This window comes from Salmo salar, chromosome ssa19 (assembly GCF_905237065.1).
Source record: "Salmo salar chromosome ssa19, Ssal_v3.1, whole genome shotgun sequence".
In the NCBI taxonomy this organism is placed as follows: Eukaryota; Metazoa; Chordata; class Actinopteri; order Salmoniformes; family Salmonidae; genus Salmo; species Salmo salar.
Window position 1 is genome coordinate 76,804,114 of NC_059460.1, and position 20,717 is coordinate 76,824,830.

Here is a 20,717-nt window from a genome sequence, read left to right on the forward strand (position 1 = left end):
AACAGAGACGGTCTTAAATGCATTTGGAGGTATGACAGCTAAGCTGCCCTGAATAAACTGAAAAACCTTTTGGCCTATTCTAGATAATTGGTGGACAAGACCGTTTAAATGCAATAGTTCCGTTAGAAGGAAGATACATCCGTTTAAGCCATATCCCATTGCAGATAATGAGCGTTGTAGGTTTACCCTGTAAAGCGACCTGCCTTGGTCGGGTCAATAATGTTGCCTTTTCCCTACCCGCAGCCTATGTTCATGTGTCATCCAGTGGTTCTCTCAGTCTCACGCGTGATTACCCGATTTAGTAGCATCATCATCTAAACAGACAATGCCGACCCACCCATCCCATCCATCCAGTCATGTTCAACCCCGGCAGCGTCCATGGTATGGTTCGATTGCCTCACCACCGCTGCTAGAAGCGCGCCCGCGCTGGCGTGCGCCATGATTGGCCGCAGTCCCTGTCGGTCATTTTAGCATCCCCCTACCGCCCCTCCGCCCTGCATGTCTGTGGTGGCATCACAGAGCACAGACCGGCATATATGACATACCATAATTCGTGGGGTTTGTGGATGCATGCCAGAGCGAGCTAAAAGCAGATACTGAGATACCCTGGACAGCGCAGCTTCTGTCTCCTCTAGCCCACCTCTCTCTCTCCAGGGTAACGTGCCTCACAATCTCAACGCTATTTGACCTCCGCGGTACAAATTACAGGGCTTTTTACATCCAGCAAAAAGAGATGGTAAGCACACTACACATATAGGCTATACTGTCGGCATTTTGTATGGGCGTCAACTGATGTTTGACACAGGTGACAATACGTTCGAAGGGAGATAGACTACCTCTTGGGGAAATAACTCTGATTCGTGTGATTGTCTGAATTTTCATAGAATTATTGGAAGTCTTGTTGTCAGACTTGAATTAGAGGCACTATCGGTGTTTTTATACTTGGGAAAGTTAAGTAAAAGCAAGGAATGTGCAACTGATGATGTTCAAACTCAATAGTTAGCTACATATTTATTATGTCCGAATTGATTTTGTTCACTGCAGAAGGCTAAACAGAAATATATATTATCCTATATTGTAGCATGTTATTGCATGGTGCATACATCATATGTATTTTAATAATATATGTATTACTATGTGCAGTGTGCACACTATGATCAAACCTAGTGCTGCGCTATTAACCAGAAATGTCGGTTATTTTTCGTTTTTAAACATCTAATTGACCAATGTCGATTCAATTATTTGAATCTCATTTCTTTCTTTTTTTCTGTGCACTCGTTGCACAGTTTCTCTAGATCAAGCAAGAACTTTGCGATGTTTTAGGGAGTTGTAGTTTCTAACAGGCCAATATTCTACATCGTTTATTGCAGAAAACGTGGTAATTAACTACAATGATCATAATCCATTGTGTGCCTACTTATCTGGTCTGTGTTTCTTTTAGCCTGCTACATAAAAGAAACAAGAATGAGCCATCAAGAGGGATAGAGAGCAGTTGCATCGCAAGGTATCTCTACCTGAAAATACATGATCTAAGTGATTGATCGTTGGTATTCCGCAGTCATAAAAGTATGCCTTATTTACTTTGAAGAACTACTAAAATAGTGATTTTGTCAAACGGCATAGGCAGCAGCTCTATAGAGATGAGATGATGAATTGGAATTAAGTAATAAAGTTATCAAATAAAAAAAATGTAATATACACAACAACTGAAATATTTTATTAAAGTAAAGTAATAAATGATGGCTAATAAGTAATAAGCAGTAATGGGCAGTCACTACCATGGGACTTTTATGAATTGTTTTATTCTGTGTTGTTACAGCATTCAACCCACATAATGCATAGTGCATTTATTAACAAAAATGTATAATCCAAACCGAAATCGAAACTGTCATTATTTTTTAAATAAATTAACTGAAACCGAACCGACCTCAAAAAGCACTAATCGCTCAGCACCATTTAATACCTACAGTATTCAAACCTTTATTTTTTTCAACATCTATAGAGACATTGTCTTTTTTACTTGGTCAATACCTTGCAATGTCTTGCTTGTTGGTGCCTTTTAGTAGAGTGCTTGTGTCAGCAAGAACCAATTCTGTTCTATAAAGAGGAAATCTGCAGTTGAAACAATAACAAAACAAGCTCCCCGCTACTGTTTCAGTAAAAAGCAGAGGGATGGGGCTGGAGAAATGTAACCTGTTAACGAACCCTGTTCAAACACAACAATACTTCCAAATCCATCTGAATGATTTATTGAACTTTGATCGTAAACAAGAGTCAGAGTTGCTTCAAAGATGCTGTCAGCCAGGAGCTGGGAAATCAGGAATTACAAAGCTGCTCTGGGCTATTAAGATGCACATAAGCCCCACACAAAAATTCTTCCTTTTCCTCCAATCCCAGCTAATCCTAAACTCTGGCCCTTCTGGCTTGACCACCAATCTAGGTTTTTACCAATACCCTTCCCTATTTCATTTCTTGATCGTAAATATGAACTAACAAATGGGGCTAACGATAACCTTGTCAATGCCCATGGGGAACATCTTAGAGGAACATTTTACTTAGTATAGGGAGGGATACTGTGCTTAGTATAGGGAGGGATACTGTACTTAGTATAGGGAGGGATACTGTACTTAGTATAGGGAGGGATACTGTACTTAGTATAGGGAGGGATACTGTACTTAGTATAGGGAGGGATACTGTACTTAGTATAGGGAGGGATACTGTACTTAGTATAGGGAGGGATACTGTACTTAGTATAGGGAGGGATACTGTACTTAGTATAGGGAGGGATACTGTACTTAGTATAGGGAGGGATACTGTACTTAGTATAGGGAGGGATACTGTACTTAGTATAGGGAGGGATACTGTACTTAGTATAGGGAGGGATACTGTACTTAGTGAAGGGAGGGATACTGTACTTAGTATAGGGAGGGATACTGTACTTAGTATAGGGAGGGATACTGTACTTAGTATAGGGAGGGATACTGTACTTAGTATAGGGAGGGATACTGTACTTAGTATAGGGAGGGATACTGCACTTAGTATAGGGAGGGATACTGTACTTAGTATAGGGAGGGATACTGTACTTAGTATAGGGAGGGATACTGTACTTAGTATAGGGAGGGATACTGTACTTAGTATAGGGAGGGATACTGTACTTAGTATAGGGAGGGATACTGTACTTAGTATAGGGAGGGATACTGTACTTAGTATAGGGAGGGATACTGTACTTAGTGAAGGGAGGAATACTGACAATCTGAACCAAAAGCTAGTAGTTCTAACTTTGAGTATCTGCTTGAAGCTAGGCCAGGTAAAAGAAAGACAAAGAGTAGACTAAAGACAGCCAGGTGACAAAGTAAATGATTGGGAAACAGCAGAGGATAGCACAGTTTTATAACTAGACCTACTACACAACAATCTAGTTCTTTGAGGACAACATAGTATGACATGCATGGGTACCAAAATGTATGAAAGTTACTTTTCTTACAGTCTTTCGAGACTACTCAGCTGATTTGGTTCTGGGTGCTGAGATTACATTTCTCATTGATATATTACAGATGTAGGATCTTAATTTGAGCAAGTTTGATACAACAGGAAAATAATCCTGCAGCAACAGGAAATGTGAATTATTATGTGGATTATAATTAATGGACATTTTTCATTAGGGCAAATCCAGTCTGTAATTTCAAAGAGCAAATTACAAACTTCAGAAGCCTTTTTAAGCCTCAAACACTACAAGTTTGACATTTCCCGCAACAGGGCGATCAAATTAAAATCCTACATCTGTATTTGAATAAAATATATTTGTTTTTTTCCCATAATGCTCAAAAGTGCTTGCAGAACTGTGATATAGCTTATTAACAATATGAAAGATGGTTATCCATAGCAACTAAAATCAATATTTCCATGATTTGTATGTGCTCTGGCTGTCATTGCTGGCTTTCTAACTAAGTAGCCAGCCCTGTATGTTGGCCAATAGACCTAAGGGATAGTTTTAACTCTCAGCTCAGTTTAATGAGATAAGGGACACTAAGCGCCCCTGGACATGTACAGGACAGGAGATGCCAATATGGTGGCACCAAAGAGCTGAGGACAGGTCACAAACTGTGTTTGTCTCCTCTGCGTCAGAAACCCAACACCCCATAGCGTATCAGGTTTGGTCTGTGTCGGCCCATCTCCTAAAGAAGGTGGAGGTAGACTGAAATGTCAATATGGCCCCTACCGCTTGTTCCCCCCAGGTTGCCCTTCCGACATTTGTTACTGCAGACCGCGGTGGCCTGGATCAATAAACAGTAAAGCTCTTGGAAATGGGGGACAAATAGAGGAGAGGCATTTCCCCTAGTGACCTTTTCTCCAGTGTCCCAGTGAGAGAGAGATGGAGAGAGAACGCGAGAGAGAGAACGAGAGAGAGAGAAAGAGAGAGATAGAGAGAGAGAGAAGAGAAAGACAGAGAGAGAGATAGAGATAGGGATCAAAGAGCAACACACCACTCCCTGACATTATGTATAGGATACAGGTTACTGTGACTCGACAAATATTGTGTTGGCTGACCAACTAACATATACAGTATGAACATAAGCCACTACAACTTCCAACACCTTGCTTACCATAGGCTGCAGCAAAGGCATTTTGCCAGAGACAATAATCTTTGTAAGAAATAGTCAATTTTACATTTAGCAGACACTTACAGGAGCAATTAGGGTTAAGTGCCTTGCTCAAGGACACATCAAGAGATTATTACCCCACTTAGTCTACTCTGGGATTCAAACCAGCGACCTTTTGGTTACTGGCCCAATGCTCTTAACACGCTTAACCGCCAGGCTACCTGTCACCCTAATTTTGGCAAATGCTTAATGATAGATAGGATTTATTAAGTGCTTTTCTAAAACCCAAAGAAGCTTCGTCACTGAATCTGATATACAGTGAGGGAAAAAAATATTTGATCCCCTGCTGATTTTGTACATTTGCCCACTGACAAAGAAATGATCAGTCTATAATTTTAATAGTAGGATTTTTTGAACAGTGAGAGACAGAATAACAACAAAAAAATAAAGAAAAACGCATATCAAAAATTTTAGTAAATGATTTGCATTTTAATGAGGGAAATAAGTATTTGACCCCCTCTCAATCAGAAAGATTTCTGTCTCCCAGGTGTCTTTTATACAGGTAACGAGCTGAGATTAGGAGCACACTCTTAAAAGGAGTGCTCCTAATCTCAGTTTGTTACCTGTATAAAAGACACCTGTCCACAGAAGCAATCAATCAATCAGATTCCAAAGTCTCCACCATGGCCAAGACCAAAGAGCTCTCCAAGGATGTCAGGGACAAGATTGTAGACCTACACAAGGCTGGAATGGGCTACAAGACCATCGCCAAGCAGCTTGGTGAGAAGGTGACAACAGTTGGTGCGATTATTCGCAAATGGAAGAAACACAAAAAAACTGTCAATCTCCCTCGGCCTGGGGCTCCATGCAAGATCTCACCTCGTGGAGTTGCAATGATCATGAGAACGGTGAGGAATTAGCCCAGAACTACACGGGAGGATCTTGCCAATGATCTCAAGGCAGCTGGGACCATAGTCACCAAGAAAACAATTGGTAACACTCTACGCTGTGAAGGACTGAAATCCTGCAGCGCCCGCAAGGTCCCCCTGCTCAAGAAAGCACATATACATGCCGTCTGAAGTTTGCCAATGAACATCTGAATGATTCAGAGGACAACTGGGTGAAAGTGTTGTGGTCAGATGAGACCAAAATGGAGCTCTTTGGCATCAACTCAACTCGCCGTGTTTGGTTAGGTCAGGGTTTGACTCGGGTGGGGAAGTCTATGTTTTCTGTTTCTTTGTTTTTGGGCCAGTGTGGTTCCCAATCAGAGGCAGCTGTCTATCGTTGTCTCTGACTGGGAATCATACTTAGGCAGCCTGTTTTCCACCTGTGTTTGTGGGAGGTTATTTTCTGTTCGTTTTTTCGCCTTTTGTTATTTTGTTTGAGTGTGTTGTGAAATAAATTATCATGAACATTTACCACGCTGCGCCTTGGTCCACTTCTCCTTCTAACGAGAGCCGTTACAGATGTACATTATTTTGTTAAATGGGCTCTATTGTGTGATTAATGAGCTCTATAATGTGATAAATGGGCTCTATAATGTGATTAATGGGCTCTATAATGTGATGTACATTATTTTGTTAAATGGGCTCTATAATGTGATAAATGGGCTCTATAGTGTGATAAATGTGCTCTGTAATGTGATAAATGGGCTCTATAATGTGATTAATGGGCTCTGTAAGGTGATAAATGGGCACTATAATGTGATTAATGGGCTCTATAATGTGATTAATGGGCTCTGTAAGGTGATAAATGGGCTCTATAATGTGATAAATGGGCTCTATAGTGTGATAAATGTGCTCTGTAATGTGATAAATGGGCTCTATAATGTGATTAATGGGCTCTGTAAGGTGATAAATGGGCTCTATAATGTGATTAATGGGCTCTATAATGTGATTAATGGGCTCTATAATGTGATAAATGGGCTCTATAATGTGATGTACATTATTTTGATAAATGCCATACGGTGACACACTGACACATTTATTGCAAGTGACTTCTCTTCTTTTTTTTTTACTTTCAGAACCATTTACAAAGTTTGGACGAGCGGTTAAACAAGCTTTTTTACTTCCTGTTTGAAGACAGAGGTATGTATTTTCCAATTGAAGACTGCAATGGTTGTTAAAACTACAAATGTGGTTATCAAAACTACAAATATGTCTGCTCAGACTACAGAGTAGCATCAGCTGATGTGTGACTGACATTACAGAGTCCTTCAAAGCTCACCTCACGCAGTAGAGTAGCGGTCTACGTACACGTCGGTGTATGTGATCAGATTGACCCATCTGAATACTACAAATTCCCACAGCTTTGCCATATCCCCTTGTTAATTAACTTTCAACACATTTTACAGTACTTAGGCTTTATACCCGTGTTATTAAGGTGTAATAACCTATGTAATAACTCTGTAATAGAGTAGTAAATAGCCAGTTATGGTGTATACATGTTTTATATAAGCCTACTATGTGAATACCTATACACACATACCTGGTCCAAGGTAAGTTATGCTAGAATTGTTGCCTTGAGGTTGTGATAGAAAGTCATGTCTTAGGGAATTACTTTTATATGGAATTTTTGCGAATAAATTAGTCAACAGTTATCTTAGTTATCTTTTGGTATTATTGATGATTGATATTATTGATTATTGATGTTATTGATTATTGATATTGTACTACACTGTTTGAGAGAGATTGCAAGTAAGCATTTCACTGCACTGTTTATACCTACTGTGGACATGATGAATACAATTTTATTTGTATTTAGTACATAAACCATATAGGCTACGACAAGGATTTGTAGTCGTATGAAAATCATGAACAACATACTATACTGCTCAAAAAATAAAGGGAACACTTAAACAACACAATGTAACTCCAAGTCAATCACACTTCTGTGAAATCAAACTGTCCACTTAGGAAGCAACACTGATTGACAATAAATTTCACATGCTGTTGTGCAAATGGAATAGACAACAGGTGGAAATTAAAGGCAATTAGCAAGACATCCCCAATAAAGGAGTGGTTCTGCAAGTGGTAACCACAGACCACTTCTCAGTTCCTATGCTTCCTGGCTGATGTTTTGGTCACTTTTGAATGCTGGCGGTGCTTTCACTCTAGTGGTAGCATGAGACGGAGTCTACAACCCACACAAGTGGCTCAGGTAGTGCAGCTCATCCAGGACGGCACATCAATGCGAGCTGTGGCAAGAAGGTTTGCTGTGTCTGTCAGCGTAGTGTCCAGAGCATGGAGGCGCTACCAAGAGACAGGCCAGTACATCCGGAGACGTGGAGGAGGCCGTAGGAGGGCAACAACCCAGCAGCAGGACCGCTACCTCCGCCTTTGTGCAAGGAGGAGCAGGAGAAGCACTGCCAGAGCCCTGCAAAATGACCTCCAGCAGGCCACAAATGTGCATGTGTCTGCTCAAACGGTCAGAAACAGACTCCATGAGGGTGGTATGAGGGCCCGACGTCCACAGGTGGGGGTTGTGCTTACAGCCCAACACCGTGCAGGACGTTTGGCATTTGCCAGAGAACACCAAGATTGGCAAATTTGCCACTGGCGCCCTGTGCTCTTCACAGATGAAAGCAGGTTCACACTGAGCACGTGACAGACGTGACAGAGTCTGGAGACGCCGTGGAGAACGTTCTGCTGCCGGCAACATCCTCCAGCATGACCGGTTTGGCGGTGGGTCAGTCATGGTGTGGGGTGGCATTTCTTTGGGGGGCCGCACAGCCCTCCATGTGCTCGCCAGAGGTAGCCTGACTGCCATTAGGTACCGAGATGAGATCCTCAGACCCCTTGTGAGACCATATGCTGGTGCGGTTGGCCCTGGGTTCCTCCTAATGCAAGACAATGCTAGACCTCATGTGGCTGGAGTGTGTCAGCAGTTCCTGCAAGAGGAAGGCATTGATGCTATGGACTGGCCCACCCGTTCCCCAGACCTGAATCCAATTGAGCACTTCTGGGACATCATGTCTCACCCCATCCACCAACGCCACGTTGCACCACAGACTGTCCAGGAGTTGGCGGATGCTTTAGTCCAGGTCTGGGAGGAGATCCCTCAGGAGACCATCTGCCACCTCATCAGGAGCATGCCCAGGCATTGTAGGGAGTTCATACATGCACGTGGAGGCCACACACACTACTGAGCCTCATTTTGACTTGTTTTAAGGACATTACATCAAAGTTGGATCAGCCTGTAGTGTCGTTTTCCACTTTAATTTTGAGTGTGACTCGAAATCCAGACCTCCATGGGTTGATAAATTGTATTTCCATTGATTATTTTTTGTGTGATTTTGTTGTCAGCACATTCAACTATGTAAAGAAAAAAGTATTTAATAAGATTATTTCATTCATTCAGATCTAGGATGTGTTATTTTAGTGTTCCCTTTATTTTTTGAGCAGTGTATATATTTTTCAAATCAGTTCAAACAGAGTGCAATGTTAGATCTTATTGCCTATGACAGGTTGAACAGTAATGGCTTGAATAATGGAATGGCATGATGATCCCAGCACTGATTGTTCACTGTGTTCTCCCCCCTCCACTTAGACTCCAGGGTACGAGGATGGCTCCTGTTGGACTCATATCTCCCCACCCTCTCCCTCACCATCCTTTACCTCCTCTCAGTATACCTGGGATCAAAATACATGAGGAACAGGCCAGCATACTCACTCAAGGGTGTCTTACAAGTGTACAACTTCTCTGTGACCATGCTCTCCCTGTACATGTTGGTTGAGGTAAGTTGTTCTAAGACAAACCTCAGAGGTCAGAGAGATGTCTGAGTCGGGGATGTGAGTGCCTTTATTCCCTGGCTCGTGTTCATTAGGCATCAAACGGAAGAAACAGACTGACAGGGAGAGACAACTTTGATTTCTCCAATAAGAATTGTATATTTTCATTTTCTGTTGCAAAACATTTTGAAACGTTTTCCGTTGCGTACCCTAATGAACACAACCCTGGGAAAGGGCATCTGTACATGGAGTGTGTGTTTGTGACAGTACAGTAGGTGTAAAGAGTGTGTGTTAGTAGCAGTACAGTAAGTGTAAAGAGTGTGTGTTAGTGACAGTACAGTAGGTGTAAAGAGCATTACTCTGTCAGACAAGTCAGAAGGCATCTGTCTTAGTAACATCCTAGTTCTACACATCTTTATTAGTAACATCCTAGTTTTATACATCTGTATTAGTAACATCCTAGTTTTATACATCTGTATTAGTAACATCCTAGTTTTACACATCTTTATTAGTAACATCCTAGTTTTATACATCTTTATTAGTAACATCCTAGTTTTATACATCTGTATTAGTAACATCCTAGTTTTATACATCTGTATTAGTAACATCCTAGTTTTATACATCTGTATTAGTAACATCCTAGTTTTACACATCTGTATTAGTAACATCCTAGTTTTACACATCTGTATTAGTAACATCCTAGTTTTATACATCTGTATTAGTAACATCCTAGTTTTATACAGCGGATCAAAAGTGATGCTGACGCTTCGATAAATTATTCATGTGAAAAAATACATGATGCCTCAAAGTGATGTTCTTTTACCCCTCCCAGGTGTTTGTGAGTGTGTGTGTATATACCTACAGTTGAAGTCAGAAGTTTACATACACTTGGGTTGGAGTCATTAAAACTCGTTTTTCAACCACTCCACAAATTTCTTGTTAACAAACTATAGTTTGGAAAGTCGGTTAGGACATTTACTTTGTGCATGACTGTCACGGTTGTCGAAAGGAGAAGCGGACCAAAGTGCAGCGTGTGTGTCGTTCCACATTTTATTTACACTGTGAAAATATGCGATACATAAACTAAAGAACAAAACAACAAACCGTGACGCAGAGTTGAAACATACACTACTCAAAAACAATCTCCCACAAACCCAGGTGGAAACAACCCCTACTTAAGTATGATCTCCAATTAGAGACAACGAGGACCAGCTGCCTCTAATTGGAGATCATCCCAAACAAAACCCCAACATAGAAATACAAAACTAGAACCTGACAACATAGAAATAGAAAACATAGGGGGAAAAAACCTGTCACGCCCTGACCTACTCTACCATAGAAAATAACCTCTTTCTATGGTCAGGACGTGACAATGACACAAGTCATTTTTCCAACAATTGTTTACAGACAGATTATTTCACTTATAATTCACTGTATCCCAATTCCAGTGGGTCAGAAGTTTACGTACACTAAGTGAACTGTGCCTTTAAACAGCTTGGAAAATTCCAGAAAATTATGTCATGGCTTTAGAAGCTTCTGATAGGCTAATTGACATAATTTGAGTCAATTGGAGGTGTACCTGTGGATGTATTCCAAGGCCTACCTTCAAACTCAGTGCCTCTTTGCTTGACATCATTGGTAAAGCAAAATAAATCAGCCAAGACCTCAGAAAAAAATTGTAGACCTCCACAAGTCTGGTTCATCCTTGGGAGCAAGTTCCAAACACCTGAAGGTATCACATTCATCTGTACAAACAATAGTATGCAAGTATAAACACCATGGGACCACGCAGCCGTAATACTGTTCAGGAAGAAGACGCATTCTGTCTCCTAGAGATGAACTCACTTTGGTGCGAGAAGTGCAAATCAATCTCAGAACAACAGCAAAGGACCTTGTGAAGATGCTGGAGGAAACGGGTACAAAAGTGTCTATATCCACAGTAAAACGAGTCCTATATCGACATGACCTGAAAGGCTAAATGAGTGTATGTAAACTTCTGACCCACTGGGAATGTGATGAAAGAAATAAAAGCTGAGAAATCATTATCTCTACTATTATTCTGACATTCTTAAAATAAAGTGGTGATCCTAACTGACCTAAGACAGGGCATTTTTCCTAGGATTAAACTGGTGTAACTGAGTCAGGTTTGTAGGCCTCCTTGCTCGCACACGTTTTTTCAGTTCTGTCCACAAATTTTCTATAGGATTCTGGGCTTTGTGATGGCCACTCCAATACCTTGACTTTGTTGTCCTTAAGCCATTTTGCCACACCTTTGGAAGTATGCTTGGGGTCATTGTTCATTTGGAAGACCCATTTGCGACCAAGCCTTAACTTCCTGACTGATGTCTTGAGATGTTGCTTCAATATATCCACGTAATTTTCCTCACCCATGATGCCATCTATTTTGTGAAGTGCATCAGTCCCTCCTGCAGCAAAGCACCCCCATAACATGATGCTGCCACCCCCGTTCTTCACGGTTGGGATGGTGTTCTTCGGCTTGCAAGCCTCCCCCTTTTTCCTCCAAACATAACGATGGTCATTATGGCCAAACAGTTCTATTTTTGTTTATTCAGACCAGAGGACATTTCTCCAAAAAGTACGATCTTTGTCCCCATGTGCAGTTGCAAACCGTAGTCTGGCTTTTTTATGGAGGATTTGGAGAAGTGGCTTCTTCCTTGCTGAGCGGTCTTTCAGGTTATGTCGATATAGGACTCGTTTTACTGTGGATATAAATACTTTTGTACCTGTTTCCTCCAGCATCTTCACAAGGTCCTTTGCTGTTGTTCTGGGATTGATTTGCACTTTTCACACCAAAGTACGTTCATCTCTAGGAGACAGAACGCGTCTCCTTCCTGAGCGGTATGACGTCTACAATTTTTTTCTGAGGTCTTGGCTTCTTTTGATTTTCCAATGATGTCAAGCAAAGAGGCACTAAGTTTGATGGTAGGCCTTGAAATACATCCACAGGTACACCTCGAATTGACTCAAATTATGTCAATTAGCCTCTCAGAAGCTTCTAAAGCCATGGCATCATTTTCTGGAATTTTCCAAGCTGTTTAAAGGCACAGTCAACTTAGTGTATGTAAACTTCTGACCCACTGGAATTGGGATACAGTGAATTATAAGTGAAATAATCTGTCTGTAAACGATTGTTGGAAAAATTACTTGCGTCATGCACAAAGTAGATGTCCTAACCAACTTGCCAAGACTATTGTTTGTTAACAAGAAATGTGTGGAGTGGTTGAAAAACGAGTTTTAATAACTCCAACCTAAGTGTATGTAAACTTCTGACTACAACTATATATACTGCTCAAAAAAATAAAGGGAACACTTAAACAACACATCCTAGATCTGAACGAAAGAAATAATCTTATTAAATACTTTTTTCTTTACATAGTTGAATGTGCTGCCAACAAAATCACACAAAAATAATCAATGGAAATCCAATTTATCAACCCATGGAGGTCTGGATTTGGAGTCACACTCAAAATGAAAGTGGAAAACCACACTACAGGCTGATCCAGCTTTGATGTAATGTCCTTAAAACAAGTCAAAATGAGGCTCAGTAGTGTGTGTGGCCTCCACGTGCCTGTATGACCTCCCTACAATGCCTGGGCATGCTCCTGATGAGGTGGCGGATGGTCTCCTGAGGGATCTCCTCCCAGACCTGGACTAAAGCATCCGCCAACTCCTGGACAGTCTGTGGTGCAATGTGGCGTTGGTGGATGGAGTGAGACATGATGTCCCAGATGTGCTCAATTGTATTCAGGTCTGGGCCAGTCCATAGCATCAATGCCTTCCTCTTGCAGGAACTGCTGACACACTCCAGCCACATGAGGTCTAGCATTGTCTTACATTAGGAGGAACCCAGGGCCAACCGCACCAGCATATGGTCTCACAAGGGGTCTGAGGATCTCATCTCGGTACCTAATGGCAGTCAGGCTACCTCTGGCGAGCAAAGAAATGCCACCCCACACCATGACTGACCCACCGCCAAACCGGTCATGCTGGAGGATGTTACAGGCAGCAGAACGTTCTCCACGGCGTCTCCAGACTGTGTCACGTCTGTCACGTGCTCAGTGTGAACCTGCTTTCATCTGTGAAGAGCACAGGGCGCCAGTGGCGAATTTGCCAATCTTGGTGTTCTCTGGCAAATGCCAAACATCCTGCATGGTGTTGGGCTGTAAGCACAACCCCCACCTGTGGACATTGGGCCCTCATACCACCCTCATGGAGTCTGTTTCTGACCGTTTGAGCAGACACATGCACATTTGTGGCCTGCTGGAGGTCATTTTGCAGGGCTCTGGCAGGGCTCCTCCTGCTCCTCCTTGCACAAAGGCGGAGGTAGCGGTCCTGCTGCTGGGTTGTTGCCCTCCTACGGCCTCCTCCACGTCTCCTGATGTACTGGCCTGTCTCCTGGTACCGCCTCCATGCTCTGGACACTACGCTGACAGACACAGCAAACCTTCTTGCCACAGCTCGCATTGATGTGCCATCCTGGATGAGCTGCACTACCTGAGCCACTTGTGTGGGTTGTAGACTCCGTCTCATGCTACCACTAGAGTGAAAGCACCGCCAGCATTCAAAAGTGACCAAAATATCAGCCAGGAAGCATAGGAACTGAGAAGTGGTCTGTGGTCACCACCTGCAGAACCACTCCTTTATTGGGGGTGTCTTGCTAATTGCCTATAATTTCCACCTGTTGTCTATTCCATTTGCACAACAGCATGTGACATTTATTGTCAATCAGTGTTGCTTCCTAAGTGGACAGTTTGATTTCACAGAAGTGTGATTGACTTGGAGTTACATTGTGTTGTTTAAGTGTTCCCTTTATTTTTTGAGCAGTGTATATATATGCAGTACCAGTAAAAAGTTTGGACACACCTACTCATTCAAGGGTTCTTCTTTATTTTGACTATTTTCTTCATTGTACAATACTAGTGAACACATCAAAACTATGAAATAACACACATGAAATCACTTAGTAACCAAAAGTGTTAAATCAAAATATATTTTATATTTAAGATTCTTCAAAGGCTTGATGACAGCTTTGTACACTCTTGGCATTCTCTCAACCAACCTCACCTCTCTACGTCTCACTCCCCATCTTTCCGTCTCCATCTCTCTCTCTCCGTCTCTCCGTACCCCTTTCTCTGTCTCTCCGTACCCCTTTCTCTCTCTCCATCTCTCTCTCTCCGTCTCTCCGTACCCCTTTCTCTGTCTCTCCGTACCCCTTTCTCTCCCTCCATCTCTCTTTCTCTGTCTCTCTGTATCCCTTTCTCTGTCTCTCCGTATCCCATTCTCCGTCTTTCCGTCTCTCGCTCTGTCTCTCTCTCGCTCTCTCTCTCCGTCTCCCTCTCTCTCTCTCCCTCTCTCTCTCGCCTGTGTCTCTCACTCTCTCTCGCCTCTGTCTCTCTGTCTCTCCCTCTCTCTGTCTCTGTCTCCCTCTCTCCATATACCTATCTATTTCTCTTCCCTCTCCTCCTCCTCTCCTCCTCACCTCCTCTCTGTCTTCATTTTCTCCTCTCTTCCTCCTCTCTCTGTCTTCCTCTCCTCCTCTCCTCTTCCTCTCTCTGTCTCCCTCTCCTCCTCTCTCTGTCTCCTTATCCCACTGTGACCTCTGGGCATGGGCCTGTCTGCTGACTCATATGACATGTTGTGCAGTGGTCCAGATGCCAGATCAGCTTTGATTCCAGGCTAGGTGAGAGGGTGAAGGACCATACAGACAGATTGCTCTAACTGGAAACCCTTCTAGGCAGGCTACCACTCTCGCACAACACAGATTTAGACTATTTATATAGATAGAAAGATAATACTGTTATGATTATTAGTAGAAATGTGAATCATGAAGATCTCCACAGTGTAAGCTATGTCTATATGATAGGCAATGTGTGAAATACAGCTTGAGGTGTAGTTTGTAGGTTGTGTTGTTAGTTCCAAAGTGGCACTGCGGTCTAAGGCTCTGCATCTCAGTTCTAGAAGCGTCACTACAGACCCTGGTTTTATTCCAGGCTGTATCACAACGGAGTCCCATAGGGCGGCGCACAATTGGCCCAGCATCGTCCAGGTTTGGACGGGGTAGGCTGTCATTGTAAATAAGAATTTGTTCTTAACTATCTTGCCTAGTTAAATAAAAAGTTCCTGGCCCCGGGATCCTTTCTATGGATGGACTGAAGAGGAGTCTCTACTGCATTATGTGTTTCTAACATATCCTCCGTGTTAAACTTTTGGTGTGCACCACCTTTCATTTGACTTAATGGATATTCTGTACGTTTCAGTGCCCATAACCCTCAGTTATCTCAGATCTCTTGTACCCCTATGAAACAGTCAGTTTATCAATCAGTTGGCAGGTAGCCTAGTGGTTATGAGTGTTAGGCCAGTTACCAAAAAGTCGCTGGTTCATGTCCCTTAGGCTGACTAGGTGAAAAAAAATGTCTATGTGCCCTTGAGCAAAGCACTTAACCCTAATTGCTCCTGTAAGCCACTCTGGATAAGAGCGTCTGCTAAATGACTAAAATGTAAAATGTAATGTAAGTGTAGTTGGCCTGAAGACATATAGGGATGGTTTCACAGCTGGAGCCTAGTCCTAGACTGAAAAGTATGCTCAATTGTGAATCTCCATTGAAAGTGTTTTTCAATAGAGCTTGATCTATGTGTGAATCCTACACTTGTACACGACATACATTCACTAAAACGTAGAGAGAGGGAGGAAGTATGCTGTCGTAGGAGAATAATGACCTCCAAGCAGTGAGGTCTATTTGAAGAGCACTTGAGCACAGTTAGGTTGTGGAGAGCAGTCATATATCCCTCTTTGTGGAAGTTTATACATGGGTGACCTAATACCATTATAACTCCTCACTGGGTTAGACTGACACGGCAGAGAAAGGCAGGGAGGGTCGGGCTACTGCCTCAGCTCAGTCAGTCAGGACAGGGATACAGATGTGTGTGTGTGTGTGTGTGTGTGTGTGTGTGTGGAGGGGTGTGTGTGGAGCAGGGTGGGGTGTGTGTGTTACAGGGAAATGGTGCATGAGTGTGTGTGTGTGTGGTGGGGGGTGGTGAGAGTTATACTGTGACATTGACCGGGGCGTTTTGGTTGCAGCTTGTCTCGGCAACCTTGTCGGCAGGCTACCGTCTGCAGTGTCAGGGACTCCACGAGGCAGGGGAGGCGGACCTCAGGGTGAGTAACACCGTGTGTGTGTGTGTGTGTGTGTGTGTGTGTGTTGTGTGTGTGTGTGTGTGTGTGTGTGTGTGTGTGTGTGTGTGTGTGTGTGTGTGTGTGTGTGTGTGTGTGTGTGTGTGCGCTGACTCCTTCCCACCCTCTATCCTTCCTCTCAGTAACACTTGTGTTGGGCTCTGCTGTCTACTCCATGACTGGCCTCTGAAAACCACTGACATAGAAATGCAGAAGTCTATCTAATGAATAACACTTTTACTCTTAACACTTTTACACTTTTCTACTCTTAACATTTTGAAGAAAGGAGTCATGTCGTGTGGACTGTTGTTCCCTTACTACTTATTAGAAAACGTTGCAACCATCTAGTTAAGAAATGCAATGTCTCCTGCGCTCACATATCAAGTGTCTCAACAGATGCTATCATTGCTATGTCTGTTCATATTGGGGGCTCTCGTTAACTGACTTGCCTAGTTAAATAAAGGTTAAATAAATAAAATAAATAAAAATACAGTACATACAGTATATGGAGCTTGTATAAATCAGTTCTCCGTGACTCAAGTCAAATATGCTAAAGCCCTTGCTATGTAGCCTCGGACAACTAGCCTGATCTCGGATACACGGATTACATTATTCACTATGGAGAATCATTTATGTAAGCTGGCGAGATCAGGCTGGTTCCAGAGTGTGAGGAAATGCTAGAGGTCCAGCTTTCCCTGGGAAAAGAGTGGTGGATCTGTGAGTACCATCACATGCTGTTACCTCCTACAACTTCAAAGGGAATGGGTTGTATAATATATTTCTGTCAGCTAGTGTCCACGAATGGCATCCCCCCCATCCCCCATCTTCTGCACCTCTCCCCCTTAGTTTGAAAATAATATATATATGAATGTGATAACGTGAAGCAACGTGCAAGAATACAAATGTGTAATTTATTAAACACAAAGAGAGTTAATTACAATGTATTACAATTAAATGAATTACAATGAAAGACATAACTTAATTACAGTTACATTAGCAGTAAATGAAAGAATAATAATGTATATCCACTAGCACACTAAAATATTGAAATGACATGGTGGTCACATTTCTGGTGTTTCTTTTCTGAAGGGTCATAGTTACAGACATGATCATGAAAGGGAAGTTGATCCACTACTGGCCATATTATTGCACAGTCCCCTACATGCTCTTCTATAAACTCACCAGGTAGCAAAGGTGCTGTGGTGGTACTACTTCTCCAAGGTGATTGAGTTCCTGGACACCATCTTCTTTGTGCTGCGGAAGAAGAACAGCCAGATCACCTTCCTGCACGTTTATCACCACGCCTCCATGTTCAACATCTGGTGGTGTGTTCTGAACTGGATTCCCTGTGGACAGAGTAGGTCACACCCACTTCCACCTACATCACTGTTAGAATGCATCCTTCAAAGGGACTCGATTGATGTAAGAGCGAATCAGTAGGGGGCTTTGGGCGTGATATAGGCAGAGACGGAAGAGGGAAGCGAGGCATCTCACTCGCTCCTTTTTTCTGGTTCATATACAGTCAGTGAACTAAGCAGGTCAGACCATAGAGATATATAGAAGACTCATCTTTGTATATGTGCCATTATAGCTTATGTGACAGTCTGGGCAAAGCAATTAAGGCTACCTATATTTTAAAGGAGTCCATTTTCTTCTTCATGATTGGCTGATCCCTCCATCTAATACGACCTTTTAGCCACTATAGGCCTCTATCATTCTCTATGGACCAGACCCAGCTGCTAATGTATTGGTCCCTATGGGAGAGCCACCTGCTTAAGTAGACCGGAACTGTGAAAGAAAATGTCAATGGCAAACGGCCTGAGTGGGACATCTTCATTTATCCATCATCTTTGATATAGGTTAACGTTAGGGTCAGATTGAGACGAGAGCTGAGGTTGATGTTCTTCCTGTGGAAACGTTCTAACACCTATTCTTCAATGTTGAAGCCCGACGGGGGTAGTTGTTATTTTGCTGATTACGCCAACGTTCTTCAAGCAGGGCTAAGGCACTGCATCTCAGTGCTAGGGGTGTCACTACAGACCCTGGTTTGATTCCAGGCTGTATCACATCTGGCCGTGATTGGGAGTCTCATAAGGCAGTGCACAATTGGCCCAGCGTTGTCCGGGTTAGGGTTTGGCCAGGGTAGGCCGTCATTGTAAATAAGAGTTTGATCTTAACTGACTTGCCTAGTTAAATAAAGGTTAAATAAAATGTAATAAAACAAGGGATCCACCCTCCCCCTCATGAGGCCAGCAGCAGTGTCATCCCATCCCAGCAGGCCATATATAACTACACCAGGAAGAAGCCCAAAACCAAGAGCAAACTCAAGAGTTAGCATGCCCTGTCCTGTAATAAAAAATAAGTAAATTAAACTAGCCCAAACAACTTGAACATGTCTTTGCTACATGCAATTTGCAAAATATGTTTTATTATTTTTCTCACTGTAGTTGTGTTGCCTTGGTGACAGACCAAACTGCTGAATTCAATGTGAAAGGTTTGTCAAGTATGTCAATCAATAATACATTTTTCCAAAATCTTTTTTTTCAAGGTTTCTTTGGGCCGACTCTTAACAGTTTCATCCATGTGTGTATGTACTCCTACTATGGTCTGTCCACAATACCCTCCATGCAGAAATACCTCTGGTGGAAGCGGTACCTGACTCAGGCTCAGTTGGTAAGTACACTGGTTGCAAATTCCTTTCATGAAACGAGTGCTCGTTTTCAATCAAGCCTGTATGATCTCACTTGAAAAGTGAAGGGAACTACTCTTCTAGTCTAAGAGCAACGGCCTACATTAACCATAGACATGGGACAATAAAAGCCACGCATGTTAGTGGAATAATAAGACCCTTGACGGGGGGGGTTCCCCCTTTTTGCTCTCCCTCTGTCTCAGATCCAGTTTATACTGACCATCACACACACCCTGTCTGCGATCGTCGTCCCTTGTGGTTTCCCCGTCGGATGCCTGCTCTTCCAGTTCTCCTATATGGCCACCCTCGTCATCCTTTTTGTCAACTTCTACGTCCAGGTACAGTAACGCCTTGGGGTAACCTTCCCATGAACACTGGATTAAAACTGTGCTCTGTATAATAGGACACGTTAAAAAAAAAATTTGTCTTTTTAAAATGATTGGAAAAGTTCACAAATACGACCATGTTCTTTGTTACGTTAGGGATTAATTTAAAGGCATGTCTGAATATTTATGTTGGTTTTTCAATGGTCGGAAGTTGACTGATTTTATCCCAGACCTACAGAAAAAGACGGCCAGAAGAATCCATCAAGTCCAGTCGCCCAAATGGCCACTCTGTCTCCACCAATGGCACCAGCTTCAAGAAGAGAAAGTAGTATTTGGACCTGGTTGTCAAGACAATGACCTACTTCAACAACCACCAGAATCTATACATGTCGTGACACTACTGCTTAAATGCTCCAAAACAGGGATAAGTTTCAGTATGCATGTTGCGTTTTTCTATAGAATACTTTGTACTTAATTTTTGTATTAAATTCTTTATTTGGTTTCCTTGGAGCTTGACAACATATGTGTAACATACTGTACGTACAGGAATGATGCGCTCATTTCCTTTGCACTTTCAATTGCTGAAATGCAAGTGTGAAAACTCCATCCATTCCTTACCACGCAGTAACCTATGCAATTCATAGTTTATATTCTCATAGTGTAAAAACCTGAATACAATCAGCAATTTCCACAATACTTTGACATAATTTACTTTGCTATAAAGCCAAACATTGCTTTATTGAATATAGCCCATGTGTGTACTCATCAAAACTATCAGTCCAGAGCATTCACTGAAATCATTGTTAAACAAAAGATGCCTTAGAAACACTGCAGATCCTTATACCTGATGTATCACAATGTATTTGAATGTCTTCGTTTACGGGTACAAAATGTGCTGGTAAACATTTGACTGGGTCTTTAGAAAAAGCAATATTGAACAGGCTTTCCTGACGACTTTGGTAGACTTTATACATTGAGAAATGCAACCACTGATCAATATCTTTGAATGGCTATCGGCAAACAGACAAAATAAAAGTACTTCAAATAAATAAACGAGCACGGTCTGCCTTGCTCTATGGTGACGAACCACGTCCCTGAAATTCATCAGCCATGATCTTTTAGCTATTGATGTGTTAGCTATTAGCTATTGATGTGTTAGCTATTAGTTATTGATGTGTT

General features: G+C 42.3%; 1 protein-coding gene across 2 annotated transcripts; it reads left to right on the forward strand.

The window, feature by feature from the left end:
- The first annotated feature begins 507 nt into the window (after positions 1 to 507).
- On the forward strand, positions 508 to 20,594 carry elovl2 (ELOVL fatty acid elongase 2). Of its 2 annotated transcripts, XM_045701831.1 has the most exons (9): positions 508 to 736; positions 1,442 to 1,504; positions 6,625 to 6,688; positions 9,150 to 9,337; positions 16,431 to 16,508; positions 17,709 to 17,880; positions 19,072 to 19,196; positions 19,416 to 19,550; positions 19,769 to 20,594. In XM_045701831.1, the coding sequence occupies exons 4-9, from the start codon at positions 9,248 to 9,250 to the stop codon at positions 19,865 to 19,867; spliced, it is 699 nt and encodes a 232-aa protein (XP_045557787.1). In that variant the 5' UTR covers positions 508 to 736; positions 1,442 to 1,504; positions 6,625 to 6,688; positions 9,150 to 9,247; the 3' UTR covers positions 19,868 to 20,594.
- The last annotated feature ends 123 nt before the right edge of the window (positions 20,595 to 20,717 follow it).